This window comes from Muscardinus avellanarius (genome assembly GCF_963383645.1).
Source record: "Muscardinus avellanarius genome assembly, chromosome: 16".
Classification (NCBI taxonomy): domain Eukaryota; kingdom Metazoa; phylum Chordata; class Mammalia; order Rodentia; family Gliridae; genus Muscardinus; species Muscardinus avellanarius.
Window position 1 is genome coordinate 8,373,616 of NC_137802.1, and position 14,192 is coordinate 8,387,807.

Below are 14,192 nucleotides of genomic sequence, written 5' to 3' on the forward strand. Positions count from 1 at the left end.
TCCTCATTTGTCCTAAGTCCTTTTTGTTTCCTATTTTTTTCTCTAGCTTACACATATGAGAGAAAAACAGCTTTCTGTGAAAGCTGATCTCACTTAGAATAATATCCTCTTGTTCCGTTCGTTTTCCTGTACAGTAAGACCATATTAGTCTCTTAATTAAAAAAAATATTAAAATTCAAACCATCACTTTCTAAAACTGTCATATTACCACATTCTAAAGGGACTGCTTGTCATCCCAGCATTCAGGAGGCTGGGACAGGAGGATCGTGGTTCACAGACAGCCTCGGTTACTTAGTGAGACCCCATTTCAAAATAAAGAATAAAAAAAAAATAGGACTGGGGGGTGTCGCTCAGAGGTAGAACGCCCCTGGGTTCCATTCCCAGTACTGCAAAAAAAAAAAAGTCACAGAGGTGAGAAAAAACATTTTTTTGGAATATATTATCACCGGGAAACATGGAGATCAAAGTAGAATCTGTAAGTTAGGGAGCCTTGCAGATGACTCTAAGTCAGACGTGTATGACTTTACTTGTATGTCTCTTGAGGTTAATTTACGTGCCTTACTATTTTGCTTTCTTTCTTTTTAAACAGGAGAGATTCCTAGATCGTGCCTGGGCACCATGGAGCCTTTGGGTTCCAATTTAACAGCGACTTACGCCCACCCTCAACCGACACCAACCAACTTTCTCCCGGCCATTAGCACCCTGGCTTCAAGCTACAGGGGCCGATTTCCCCATCACAATTTGACCCACACCTTGACCCTTCCTTGGAAACCAAGCACCTATTACAAAGTGGCCTCTAATTTGCCGACCTTGGCCCCGTACTGTACCAGATCTCAGAGGGTGTCTGAGAGCACCATGCTCCCGTTCGTCTCCAATAGGACCACTCTCTTCACAAGGTACACTCCTGATGATTGGTACAGGTCCAATTTAACCAACTACCAAGAGTCCAATACCTCCCGTCATAATTCAGAGAGACTCCGAGTGGACACCTCTCGCCTCATACAAGACAAATATCAACAAACGAGGAAAACCCAGGCCGACTCCACCCAGAACCTGGGCGAACGCGTCAATGACATAGGGTTTTGGAAATCTGAGATCACTCATGAGCTGGATGAAATGATTGGAGAGACGAATGCGCTCACCGATGTCAAGAAGAGGCTGGAGAGGGCTTTGATGGAGACCGAAGCCCCTCTGCAGGTAAACAGGAGTGCTTGTGATGACTGCGTTTTGATGACTACAGCTCACTGGTGGAATTGATGGGCTTATTTGCGCATTGAATTATATTTTATTTAATCTGTGGATGCAACTCTATCAATAAATCTGTAACTTCAATAGTGGCGAGAAAGAAAATTGCCATATTAGAAGATGTGCATATGATAGCCATCATTTTATTTTATTTTTTAGGTACCACTATCCATTTTATTTTATTATTTTATTGTGGATCTGGGGATGGAACCCAGAGGCATTCGACCTCTGAGCTACACCCACTGCCCGATTACTTTTTTATTTTTTATTCTGAAACAGGGTCTCACTGAGTTGCGGAACGCCTCACTAAGTAGCTGAGGCTGTCCACGAACTGCGATCCTCCGGTCTAAGCCTCCCAAATGCTAAGATTACAAGCGTGCGCCACCATACCCACTATCCATTTTACACAATATATTTATCATTGTATTATCACTTCCTATGATCCACTACTTCTTCCCCTGCCTTTCCAGATAAAACACAAGATGCAGAGTTACATTTCAGATAAATAAGCTAATAGCCATCATTTTAGAAGTTGTATGTGTTATTTATTTATTTATTTATTTATTTATTTTTGGTGCACTGTATTCATACATCATAATGGTATAAAGATAATACTTTTGTAGACATACGTGCACACATCGCCCAGTTAGCCCCTACCCGATCCCCACCCCGTTCCCTCCCCATCCCTCCTTCCCATGCTTGGCTTAGTGGTTGACATCTAGTATTATAGCAATTTATCCAATATTAACAATGATAATCTCACATAACAGTTTCATTTGTCTGATACCAAGCTTTTGATGACTTAAAGATAACATTTCAATATTTCTTTTTGCTTTCTTTCTTTTTTTTCTCTTTTCTATTTTTTTATTATTTTTTAAATTTAATTTTTATTGGTGCAATGTATTCATACATCATAATGAAAATACTTTCGTAGACATACATGCACACATCGCCCAGTTAGCCCCTACCGGATCCCCACCCCGTTCCCTCCCCATCCCTCCTTCCCATGCTTGGCTTAGTGGTTGACATCTGGTTTTATAGCGATTGGTATCAGACAAATGAAACTGTTATGCGAGGTTATCATCGTTAATATTAGAAGTTGTATGTGTTTTGAGGAGCATTGCTAACCCCATTTCTGCTTGTATTTGCCTGATTTAGTTTCTGGGTGATACGCATTTGCAATAATTCTTTGCCATGGTATCTGGAGTAGGAGGGTTTAGAGAATCATGGGTTCTAGTAGTTTGAGAAGTTTGTTGGCTATCCTCACACAGCCAATTTCTGACATACCCCTCTCTCCTACCCCCCCACCCCACGTACAACCCCCAGAATCCAGAGGATGGTTGATAGTGCACGAAGAGTGTCTTTTTTTCAAGAAGTTAAAGCTTTCTTTATTTTCTTATATTTTCACCCTTTTGATAAACTTTTTTTTTAATAATTACTGGCGCATTGTAGCCATTCATCTTAATGGAGTACAAGATGGTAGAGGCACACATGCACACATCACTCATTTAGCCCTTCCCCAATTCCCACCCCATTCTCTCCCCCTCCCTCCTTCTCCTGTTTGGCTTAGTGATCGACTTTGATATGCTTGTGAATGTACATCATGGGCGTTAGGAAATTTCCCTCATTTCCCCTCATCACCTAATAAGTGAGGTTGCTTTATTTACTCATTTATGGTGTCTCCTTCTTTGTCTAGAGTTAAAGAGTGTCTTTTTAAATCAATTCATCCTAATTATCTAGAATTAGGAGGCCTCTTGTACTTTCCCTAAGCTCCAGATTCTTTTAAGGATTTTGTTAATTCTATGGCCCATAGCACTCCCTGATAGCCTTCATGGAATGCAGTATCCATAAAGTGGTACCTGCTTACTCTCTAACTTAATTTCCCAAGAGATTTTATTTTCTTAGTACCCCTATCAGTGATGACTGTTTTCAGTGAGAGGGTTCAAATTTTATTTTTTTCCTGCAACTTTTGTCCAGATTTTCTTGCGTGTTGGAACATATGCTATCAAAAAAAAAATCAAAAGGTTCCGATTAAAAGTAGAGTTAGTCACATTAACAACAGATAAATCTCAAACAAGAAAATATGGATGGATAGCGATTAGACAGGAAATGTTAGAACTTAATAATAATACATGAATTATGAATTAACAAGGTGGCCGGGCGTGGTGGTGCACGCTTGTAATCCCTGCGCTTGGGAGGCAGAGACAGGAGGATCACGCAGGGAGACCCTGTTTCCAAATTTAAAAAAAGTATAAAATAGGTCTGGGAGTGTAGCCTGGAGGTAGAAGGGCTTCCAGGAACCCCAGTACCACAAAAAAAAAAATTAACAAGGTGAGCCCCAAAATGTCTAGAATTGGCAAAGGAACAGAAAAATGAACACTTTCAGTGGGAGTATAGGTTGGCAGAAATTTCCTGGAAGGTAATTTAGTAATATATCCTAAAATAATCAGTTTCCCTTATCCCATATATTCCCCTTCTAGTAAATGTAAGCTATATTATTAAAAACCTAGAGATGTACTTAGAGATACTGTTCGATGATATTATATTTGGATTACAGTGTGCATACTCATATTTTATACTTTTAAAACATTTAGCATTGTACAATAGTTCCCTGTCATGAAATAATCTTTGGAAAAAGCATTTTAACAACTACATCATGTTCTTTCGTACATTATTTATTGTTAGCAATCTCAGTTATTTTCCATTGGCGTCATTAACATAACTCTGTCTCTAAGAATATTTTACGACTTGAGTCTACTACTTAGTGTCAACCTTATTAAGCATAATATAAAACTTTAAAGACAATGTAGCCTCCATTTTGCTAAAACAGGCAAGCACAACAAAGATAGAAGTATGATTGTAACATAGCCTCAATATTTTTCTTCTTAATAGATAAAAACATATTATTTTTATAATTAGGCAATACAATAACACTTTTATGTGGTCCTGGGGATTATACCAAGGGCTGCTCTACCTCTGAGCTACACCCCCAGCCCTTTTTTACTTTGTTTCTTCTTTTCCTTCCTTCCTTCCTTCCTTCCTTCCTTCCTTCCTTCCTTCCTTCCTCCTTTCTCCTTCCTCCCTCCCTCCCTCCCTCCCTCCCTCCCTCCCTCCTTTCTTCTTTCTTCTTTCTTTCTTTCTTTCTTTCTTTCTTTCTTTCTTTCTTTCTTTCTTTCTTTCTTTCTTCTTTCATGGTACTAAGGATTGAACCCAGAGTGGTTCTACCTCCCAGCTATACCCTTGGCTTTATTTTATTTTTTTAAATTCTGAAACAGGGTCTCTTAAGTTCCTGTGGCTGGTCTTGAACCTGCAATCCTCCTACCTCAGCCTCCCAAGTACTGGGAATACAAGCTTCCACCACCACGTCTGGGTATTGTTTTTCATTTTGAAATAGGATCTCACTAAGTTGTGAAGGGCCCTGTTAAGTTACTGAAGCTTGAACCTGCGATCCTTGTGGCTCAAGCTCTCAAGTATTTGGATTACAGACCTGCACCACCATGTCCGGCTTCAATAAACAATACTTCGAAAAACGATCACTTGGACTTTGGACTATACAAGTATTTTTTAAAATTTTTATTGGGTGCATTGTAATTTTACATAATAATGGGGTACAGAATGTTAGAAAAATACATGCATACAACCCTTGTTGCCCTCTCCACTCAGTCTGTCGCCCCCCCACCCCTTCCTCACCTCACAAGTTTTTGAGATTGGAACTGGCAATTTTTACACAAATATTTTGATGTCTTAGGAAAAAAATCATTCATTTCCCCTCCCTCATCTCAGTATAAAATATTTGGAAATAACTTGAAGTTTATGTTTTATGTTATTAAGTAAATCCTAATAAAAACGATGCCACGTAATTTTCTCAGATACTGAGCTGGGGAGATCCAGTAAATGTCATCTGCTTAATTTTGTTACCTTTCCAAAGTATACATTTTGCTTTCAAACTCTTTAGAAGAAAAAGCTAATTCTTTACTATTCTGCTAGCCGCAAAGATCTGTTTAGCTGTCACTGTATTTTTATTTTTCCTGTGCTGGGTTCCCACAAAAGGGTTTGAAGAGTTGGTTTTGGTAGAGCCTCTTGGCTTATTTTTGAAAATGTTTATTGGAACTGCTGGTGCCTGGCTGTGGTCAGTTTGCATTAATGCATCCTGTTGTCTGTGAATCTGTAGGTTGCCCGAGAATGTCTGTTTCATCGAGAGAAGAGAATGGGAATCGATCTAGTTCATGACGAAGTAGAGGCCCAACTGCTGACGGTAAACGCAGGGTTTGGAGATGCTTCTGTAACAAGAGGCATAACTGTAGATACCTTGCGCATGCTTAGACTGTAGGTCTAAAAATGCTGTTATGGAAAGCCACTTTTAAGTACGGAGTTAGCATAGCAGATGTTTAGAGCACTCAGCAAAAACATATGTTTTCATGTTTTATAGAGTTGCCTGTGTTCATAGAGAATTTGACAAATATAGGAAAATAATAAAGAAAGATTCAAAACTGCTTGCGCCTCCATCCAACAGAAATCACAAGTCACTGGAGTGTTTTGGTCATTTTATTAAATATACTTAGACAGATGCTACCCGACTTGCACAGGTGCACACAGACACATCTTCAGGATGAGAATCATACTGAATTTGAGTGCTTTATTAATTTAAGATTATAGGGGCCGGGCGTGGTGGCGCATGCTTGTAATCCCAGCATTCAGGAGGCAGAAACTGGAGGATCACGGTTCATGGACAGCCTCAGCTAATTAGTGAGGCTCTTCGCAATTCACTGAGACCCTGTTTCAAAAAATGAAAAGTCTAAAAAAATAGGACCGGGGATGTAGCTCAGAGGTAGAATGTCCCTGGGTTCCATCCCTGGTACCGCAAAAAAGAAAAAAAAAAAAAACAGATTATAGGGGAGAAATGTTTTTCTCATTACATATTCTTTTAAGACATGTTTTAAAATAATTATACAGTGTTCCACAATGAAAATGTGCTATCATTTTTTTTAGAAAAATCCATCCAATATTTTCTGAATAATTAGGTTGTTTCTTTATTCTTTTTTTTCTATGTTAATGATACTGCATTGAACAAAAATAGTACTGGTGATAACTGCCTAACTGCGCACACTTCTCATTTCTTTCTTAGAATACTTCCCAGGAAATATAACTGAGGTGTTGAAGTGTATATGCATTAGAAAGCTTTTACACATCATCAAATTGCCACGAAGGTGCCGACAGTTGTATCTGCAAGATTCTCCTGATTCTCCCACATTCTTTCTTCTTTCACTTTATTTTTCTTTTGTGGTACTGGGGATGGAACCCGGGGGCATTCTACCTCTGAGCTACACCCCCTAGCCCTTTTTATTTATTTATTTTTGTTTTGAAACAAGGTCTTGCTAGCTTGCCGTAAGTCTCGCCAAGTTGCCGAGGCTGCGATCCTCTTGTCTCAGCTCACTCATTAATTTTGATTTAGGTCTAAGTTGTTCAACCTTTTTACTTTCTGGACTAGCTGCCATTGCTTGGGATTTCAGCCATCACAGGCTTGAGGCTCTTCCTAATCTCTTTCTTTGGCCCAGACATTAAGCATTATTTCTATATCTTTTATTTAGTGTCTCACCAAATCATTTAAAAAAATTATTAACATGTGTTATGTATACAAAATGATGAGTTAAGTATGATATTTCCACATGGGCAGACAACACACACTGACCAAATCCAGCCTTCCTTTATGCCCCCTTGCTGGTTCCCCACACCCTTCCCACCCTGCCTGGGCCTGTTGTATAATCCGTTCTACTAATGGTACCAGTGCCCTCTCATTGCCAGGGCTTGGGATGCAGGCCATTGTCTCCTTGACTTCTTTAATTTCTTTGAAGCTCTTCTTTCTAGCTGGTTGGTGTGAGATTTCCAGACAATTTCCTTTCCTCTGGTTCCGCTTGGAACTATAACATACATCATCATCATCAACTTCTTTCTTCTGCTAAAAACCATCCTACAACTTCCTAATTCCTGTAGGAGACAACCACTGAACCCTTCCATGGCCTGGCCCTCACCTAACTTCTCAGATTTGTTTCACTCTCTCAATCATGGAATTTCTGCTGTGATGAATCCATCTTCTTTCTCCCCGAACGAGGTCTGCAGGTGCCCTGAATGAGCCTTGCCTCTGCTTGATTGGTCCTTGGTGAGAGATGGATCCTTGGGAAGGAAGTGACCAGCTCACAATCTGGTCATAAGAGTAATTTTGTCTCCATAGGTCATCAGTGCACCCCTTTAACATTTCCCTAGCTTTTATTTTTCTTCATTGGTACATTACATGAAGGATGATGAGCAGATGTTTTTTCTTTGCTCTTTCCTTTTCTCCATTGCATGTTTCTCTGAGAGAAGTTTGCTGAAATAATATATACTCAGAAAACCTTTGGTCACTACAGGGACCAAAGGCAATTGGTCCTGATATGCAATTCTCTTTGTGAAAAGCAATTTTTACCATGCAATTTTCTCTGTAAAAAGCACCGTCCCTACTGTTGCATGTGAGTGAATAGAAATAGGAGCTTTGCAATGTTGGGCCCATCCTCTGCTGTTTTTTATTTTCCAGCTTATGATCAGTCTTGCAGTTCTTAAAATCATCTATCATAAAAGTTCTGTGTCATTCTCACTGGGAAGGGATTTACCAGCATATGTCTCTTGGGCTTTTGCTCTCACTGATTCTGAGATGGTCTATAGAAAGTAAACAATACGCCAGTAATAATAGCTTAAACAATCCATCAGTTTGTCCACAAATACATTTCTTCAAGAGCTTTTCCTTAAAACTTGGCTATCATTAGGGTTGTTTCTATAATTCAAGGAGTGAATTACCTGGCAAAGGTTTTAAAAACAACAGTGTCTGAGTCTCAAACCCAGAGATTCTGAATCAAATATAGAGTGGGAACAAAGCATTGATATTTGTTGTATTCCCCTGAAAAATTAATGTTCAGACAGACTTAAGGATAAATTTTCCAAAAGTACAAATGTTGCTGATAGAAGTAAAAGATGATCTAAATAAATGGGCATACCATGTCCATGGATTCGAAACCCTAGTCATCTTAGGATAGTAATACTTCCTAAACTGATCTGTAGATTTCTATCAAAATCCCAGCTGACTTCCTAATGGAAATTGGGAAGTGGATCTTAAAATTCAAATGGAAATCCAAAGAATGTGAAATAGCCAATTGCTACTGAAAAAATAAAGCTGGAGAACTCACACCTCCTAATTTCAAAACTTACTGAAAAGTTGCAAGCTGCAATGCATAGACGAAGTAGTACTTGCATAAAGACAGAGCAATGGAACAGAATTTGAGTGTTGAGAAATAGACCATCAGATTTGCCATCCACTAATCTTTGAAAGGTGTACTAAGACTGAATAGTCTCTTCAACAAATGGTGCTTGGACAATTGGATATCTACATGTGAAAGAATGAGGGTGGATCCTTACATCACAACATGTAAAAAGTCAAGTCAAAATGAATCTAATACTTATAGGTAAGAGATAAAATGGTTAAAGCTCTTAGACATAATCAACTCTTTTGCCTAAATATGTGACATTGGGGTAGGTACAGTTTTTTTAAGACATAGCACTAAAGCATAAACAACAAAAGAAAAACTGGACATTATTAAAATAAAAAATTGGTAATTCAAAGAACATTACAAAGAGGGAAATAATAAAATCTTTGCAGACCATATATCCAATAAGGGACTCACTTCAATAAAAAATATAAATAGCTTTTATAATTTTTAGGAAAAGACAGATAAACTCAGTTATGGACAACCAATCTGAATAGATAGTTTTCCAAAGAAACTATACAAAAAGCCATTAAGCACATAAAAATTTCTCAACAGCATTAATAATCGGGAAATGTAAATCAGCATCAGAATGAAATAAGACTTCACACCTGCTAGGATAACAAAAACAGAGAATAACAAATGAGAACGTGGAAGAACTGGATTCCAAACACACTGCTGGTGGGAATGTAACATACAGCTAGCCAGGCACAGTGAATATATATATATATATATACCTTTATATCTGAACCATAAACAAATTTTGTGTTTCAACGTGGATCCCCTCTCCAAGATATTTCACTATGCATAAGCGAATATTCCAAATTCTTAAAAAAATCTGAAATCCAAAGTATTTCTGACCCAAAGCATTTTGAATAAGGGGTTCTCAATTTGTATCTGACAAGTTTTTTTTAGAAAGGCTTCTCTTGGGGAATCAGTTGTGGTCCAGTCTTCATGGCACTCCAGAGCATGCCAACTCCTTGAACTTCAAAGCTGAAGGAAGCTCTGTGTCATCTTCACCCAGCCTTCCTGGCCTCTCTCTGGGGTGCAGGCTGGGCCTACTGCTCAGGGCTCTGGCGGAGGCTCTGGGCCTGGCTGCAACTGGCCAGTTTCCTTCCCACAAGTGGATTTCTCCTCCTTTCTGATATAGAAAAAGAAAGCAGAAACATCATAGCCCCAGAAGTTCATTGAGCATTTTCAAGCAATGATTTGAAGGGATGAGAGACAACAGTGTTTCTGCTCATCTGCCCAGGAGAGCTTCACTCTGAGACAGGATTGAGTAGAATCCTGCTTCCAGGACGGGAAGAGTGTTTTCACGTGCTTAACCATCTGCATAAAAGCTCACCCAGGTTTGCTCCTCTAAACCTGTGAGAATGGGTGGGTCTCACAACCAGCCATTTGGAAAGGACCACGGCTTGGTTGGTCATCTTTGACGAACTCTGGAACAAATGCTGAGAATGTAAATCACAAATGAAAGGAAATACATCTGCTTACCATCCCGAGGATTGGTGAGAATATTTGATGATGTTTCCATCATTAAATGGCATCGTATACAGAAAAAGAGTACCTGCTCCTATAGCTGAGATTTGCCATTAGCAAGATTCAACTGGCTTTGCGCTTTAATTTTCAAAGCTTGAGCCAGGCATGGTGATGCATGCTTATAATACCAGTACTTGGGTGGCTGAGACAGGAGGATCACAATTTCAAGGCAAGTCTCAGTTACTTAGTGAGGCCCTCCGCAACCTTATGAGGCCCTGTTTCAAAATAAGGAATAAAAAATAGGACTGAGGACGTAGCTTGGAGATAAAATACCCTTGGATTCGATCATCAGTACTACAAAAAAAAAAGTTTGATTACAGTAGCCTATTCTACCTGTTAGACTGTGGAACATATTCACCAAACTTAAAAAAAAAAATCAGAAGCCAGGCATCTTGGTAGACACCTATAATTCCAGTGACCCAGAAGGCTGAGGCAGGAGGATCACAAGTTTGGTGTTATCTTGGGTAACTTAGTGAGACCCTGTCTCAAAAAAAAAGTAAATAAAAGGGCTAGGGATATAGCTCAGTGGTAGAGTGCTTGCTTAGCATGCCTGAGTCTCCGGATTCCACCCTCAGCACACACACAAAAAAGTGAGTTCATATGGATGAATTGAACTAGACAGACAGCATCGACCTACCCTGACTAAGGCTTGGGCTTAACACCGATGTCCAAAATTTAAGTTTATATCTACAGTTTAGCCCCAAGGCTAATGCCCATCCACATTTGTGACTAGAACTCAATGTTCTTGTGACACAGCCCCTATTCCTCAGCAGAGGGTAGAGAGGGCCCACCTCTAAATAAGGGTCAAATTCTACCACCATGCAAATTGTTCCTACTGCAACATCTTAAGACTTAGCATTTATGGAACACCTGCCATATGTCTGGGGCATAATTCTCTCTCCAACAGCCTTGGGAAGGTATTATTAACTTTTTCTTATAACTCGTCTTTGGTCACAGTCTAACAAGTGGCAAAGCCAACATTTGAACCTGTCTCAATCTAGGACTATGTCTTTAAGCATGATCCCACCCAAGACCTGGGATTGTGGTGGAAGGAGAGATTATTTTTTTGAGAGGTACTGGAGATGGAACTCAGGGGCCTTCTACCTCTGGGCTACACCTCTGACTTATTTTATATTTTAATTGGAAACAGGGCCTTACTAAGTTGCTGAAAGGCTCACTAAGTAGCTGAAGCTGGCTTCAAACCTGCACGATAACTCCTGTCTCAGCCTCCCCAGTACTGGGATTGCAAGGATGCACACCACATCCGGCACAAGGAAGGACTTCCTGGAGGTGATAGGAAAAAGAGAAGGCTTAGCAGTCTCAGATGCACCTGCCCCTTGCCCTTGCCCAAAGATTACACTTCCCAAGTGGTGAATTTTAATGAGAGATGTTTCACAAAAGCTTTTCACCTGCTCACAAACTAGGAGTCACTGAAGGATTCTCAGACAATTGGACACGATTCCTGTTCCCTTGAAGCTCTGGCAGATGAGACTTCATTTTAATCACCCTGGCCCATGAACCGCTGAGGCTCTCTGAGAATTCCCCAGGGCCATGCAATCCATGAGCTCCGTTATCCCTCACTAAGTCAGGATCCAGCAATGTCGGACCCCTCTCCAGGCTCCTAGACGTGTGGTTCTCTCATCAAATGCTTGCCAGAACCTTCGCTTCTTGGGTTGTTGTGAGGCTGCAGCTGCAGATCTAATTGGATCCAGGCTCCTCCTACGCTTCTTCCTCCTGTGTGTGCTCTCTTTTTAAGTTTTCTCCTCGTGGGCAGGTAAGAGAACATCTTGTGCGGCACGTACGTCTGCCCTCGTACGTCGAGACCAGGGCGGGAGATAAGTTAACATCAGAAACCGTTCCAGTGGTCCTTGGTGTGCGGTTTTCCCTGTTCTCATGAACCCTCTGCCCCCACCGTCCGACGTTCCCCATATGACACCACTTAAATACACGTAGAAAAATTATTGCTAAAGGCCTTCTTTTTAATACCAAGAGTCTTCTTTCATTAAGTGCATTTTCTCCCCCATCCTCTCCCCACACACTCAAAATCCCAGAAATTTCCACTGCATTTGGTGTGCATAAAAGCAAGCTACGCATAATATAAAACACACAGGGATGTGGGTTTTAAATGATGTTTGCCAAGCAGGATTCCGTTGCATCCTTTGCCAACATCTCACCAAAAGCACACACACAAGTACACGTACACACACACACACACACACACACACAAAAACCCCACGAATACAACAGTAGAGTTCTCACCTCAGGCATATTCAATACGTTTGTGTCAAAAAAAAAAAATAAGACAACTACATCGGTGAGTAATAATTAATTGTAGAGCAAAGAAGCCTTTACAACCAAAATAGCAAAGGCAGAAACCAAGGATGAGATACTTGATAGAGTGTGACATTATAGACGAATCATGAACACACTTAGGTCCAAAATACCAGGCAGAAATTACGGTGAGGGCTAAAATTATATACACATGCAGACATGTACATAGCTATGCATACATACGTATACACGCAGGCATATTTAGCATGTATGATAAGAATGAACCAAGAGGTAAATACACTAAGAATCTTTACAAATAGGAAAAAATGACAGTAAAAAAGTGGACAGGCAGATGAACATTAGCCTGCAAATTCAGGTAAGCTGGCTGTTGCTTTGGGGTGGGGGATATCCCAACTTATTGGCGAAGACTTAGAGGTATTATAGTGGCTACTTGGTGTGAAAGACAAGGAAAAGCATACTTATTCATTGTTGGAGACAGATAACACTTTTTTTTTTTTTTTTGCCGTACTAGGGATGAAACCCAGGGGCGTTCTACCTCCAATCTACACCCCCAGCCCTATTTTTTATATTATTTTGAATCAGGGTCTCACTAAGTTGCAGAGGGCCTCACTAAGTAGCCGAGGCTGCCCGAGGACCTGTAATTCTCCTGTTTTAACCTCCCAAGTACTGGGATTACAAGTGTGCGCCACCACGCCTGGCCAGATAACACTTTTTGAAGAGCACTTTGGCTTTACTAGTCAAAACCTGTGAAAAGGACATACCCCTCGGGGGTATCGAAATATTTATCAAGGTTGTCCATGACAATGTTGTTTCGTGTCATGAGAAAAATGTTCAAATTTAAAATGCACAAACGCTCTGGGCGTGGTGGCGCACGCTTGTAATCCCCACGCTTGGGAGGCGGAGACAGGAGGATCGCGCTGGTTCGGAGCCAGCCTTGTTGGCTTAAGAAACCCTGTTTCCACATAAAAAAAAAAGTAAAAAATAGGTCTGGGAGTGTAGCCCATGGGAGTGTATCCCGGAGGTAGAAGGGCTTCCAGGAACCCCAGTACCACACACACACACACAAAATAAATAAATAAAAAATAAAATGCACAAACGCGACGTGCATAGCATGATTTACTTTTTGCATGAGAGAAAAATGATAATAAAGACAGACTCTTAAAAAATGTCTCCTTGGTGTTACTTTGAGTTTGTTTGTTTATTTATTTATTTATTTATTTTGGCGGTACTGGGGTTTCTGGAAGCCCTTCTACCTCCAGGCTACACTCCCAGACCTATTTTTTATATTTTCATTTGGAAACTGGGTCTCCTAAGCCAGCATGGTTGGCTTCAAATCTGTGTGATCATCTTGTCTCTGCCTCCCAAGCGCGGGGATTACAAGCGTGCGCCACCACGCCCAGCTCGAGTTTGTTAATTTTCTAACATGAATATGAACTTTTCAGAGAGAGGGAAATGTCTATTTTTAAAATAAATTGCCCATACATTGCATGCTACGGAATAGTGTGTACATCCTCACGATGCCAAGATGCCAACATGTGATCAAGAAGAGAGGCTTGGCCAACTCAGGCGTTGGCACAAGTGTAGACACAGGACTGCAGGGTATGAAGAGGACCATAGAGGGTTGCTGACCCCAAGGCAGCCTCCAAGTTTGGAATAAAGAGGTCTATTGGGGTTATATGCACTTCCCCAAGGAAGCTTCTTTGGGGGGTTCCCCTTCCCCCTCCCTGGATTTACTTTGTTTTGGAAAAAATAGCTTTTATAGAAAAAGGTATGTGCTTATGGTCAACCTTATATATGACCAGAATTTCTATTTTTCCTGCTGTTTTA

At 40.4% G+C, this 14,192-nt stretch overlaps 1 protein-coding gene across 1 annotated transcript in view; it reads left to right on the forward strand.

The window, feature by feature from the left end:
* Window positions 1-591: 591 nt before the first annotated feature.
* Window positions 592-14,192, forward strand: part of TEKT3 (tektin 3) — a gene marked incomplete at its 3' end in the record, with an annotated part of 31,806 nt that continues 18,205 nt past the window's right edge. The window contains exons 1-2 of the mRNA XM_080713670.1: window positions 592-1,197; window positions 5,417-5,500. Of these exons, the coding sequence (XP_080569796.1) occupies window positions 619-1,197; window positions 5,417-5,500 (663 nt within the window). The 5' untranslated portion in view covers window positions 592-618. The remainder of the gene's footprint in view (window positions 1,198-5,416; window positions 5,501-14,192) is intronic.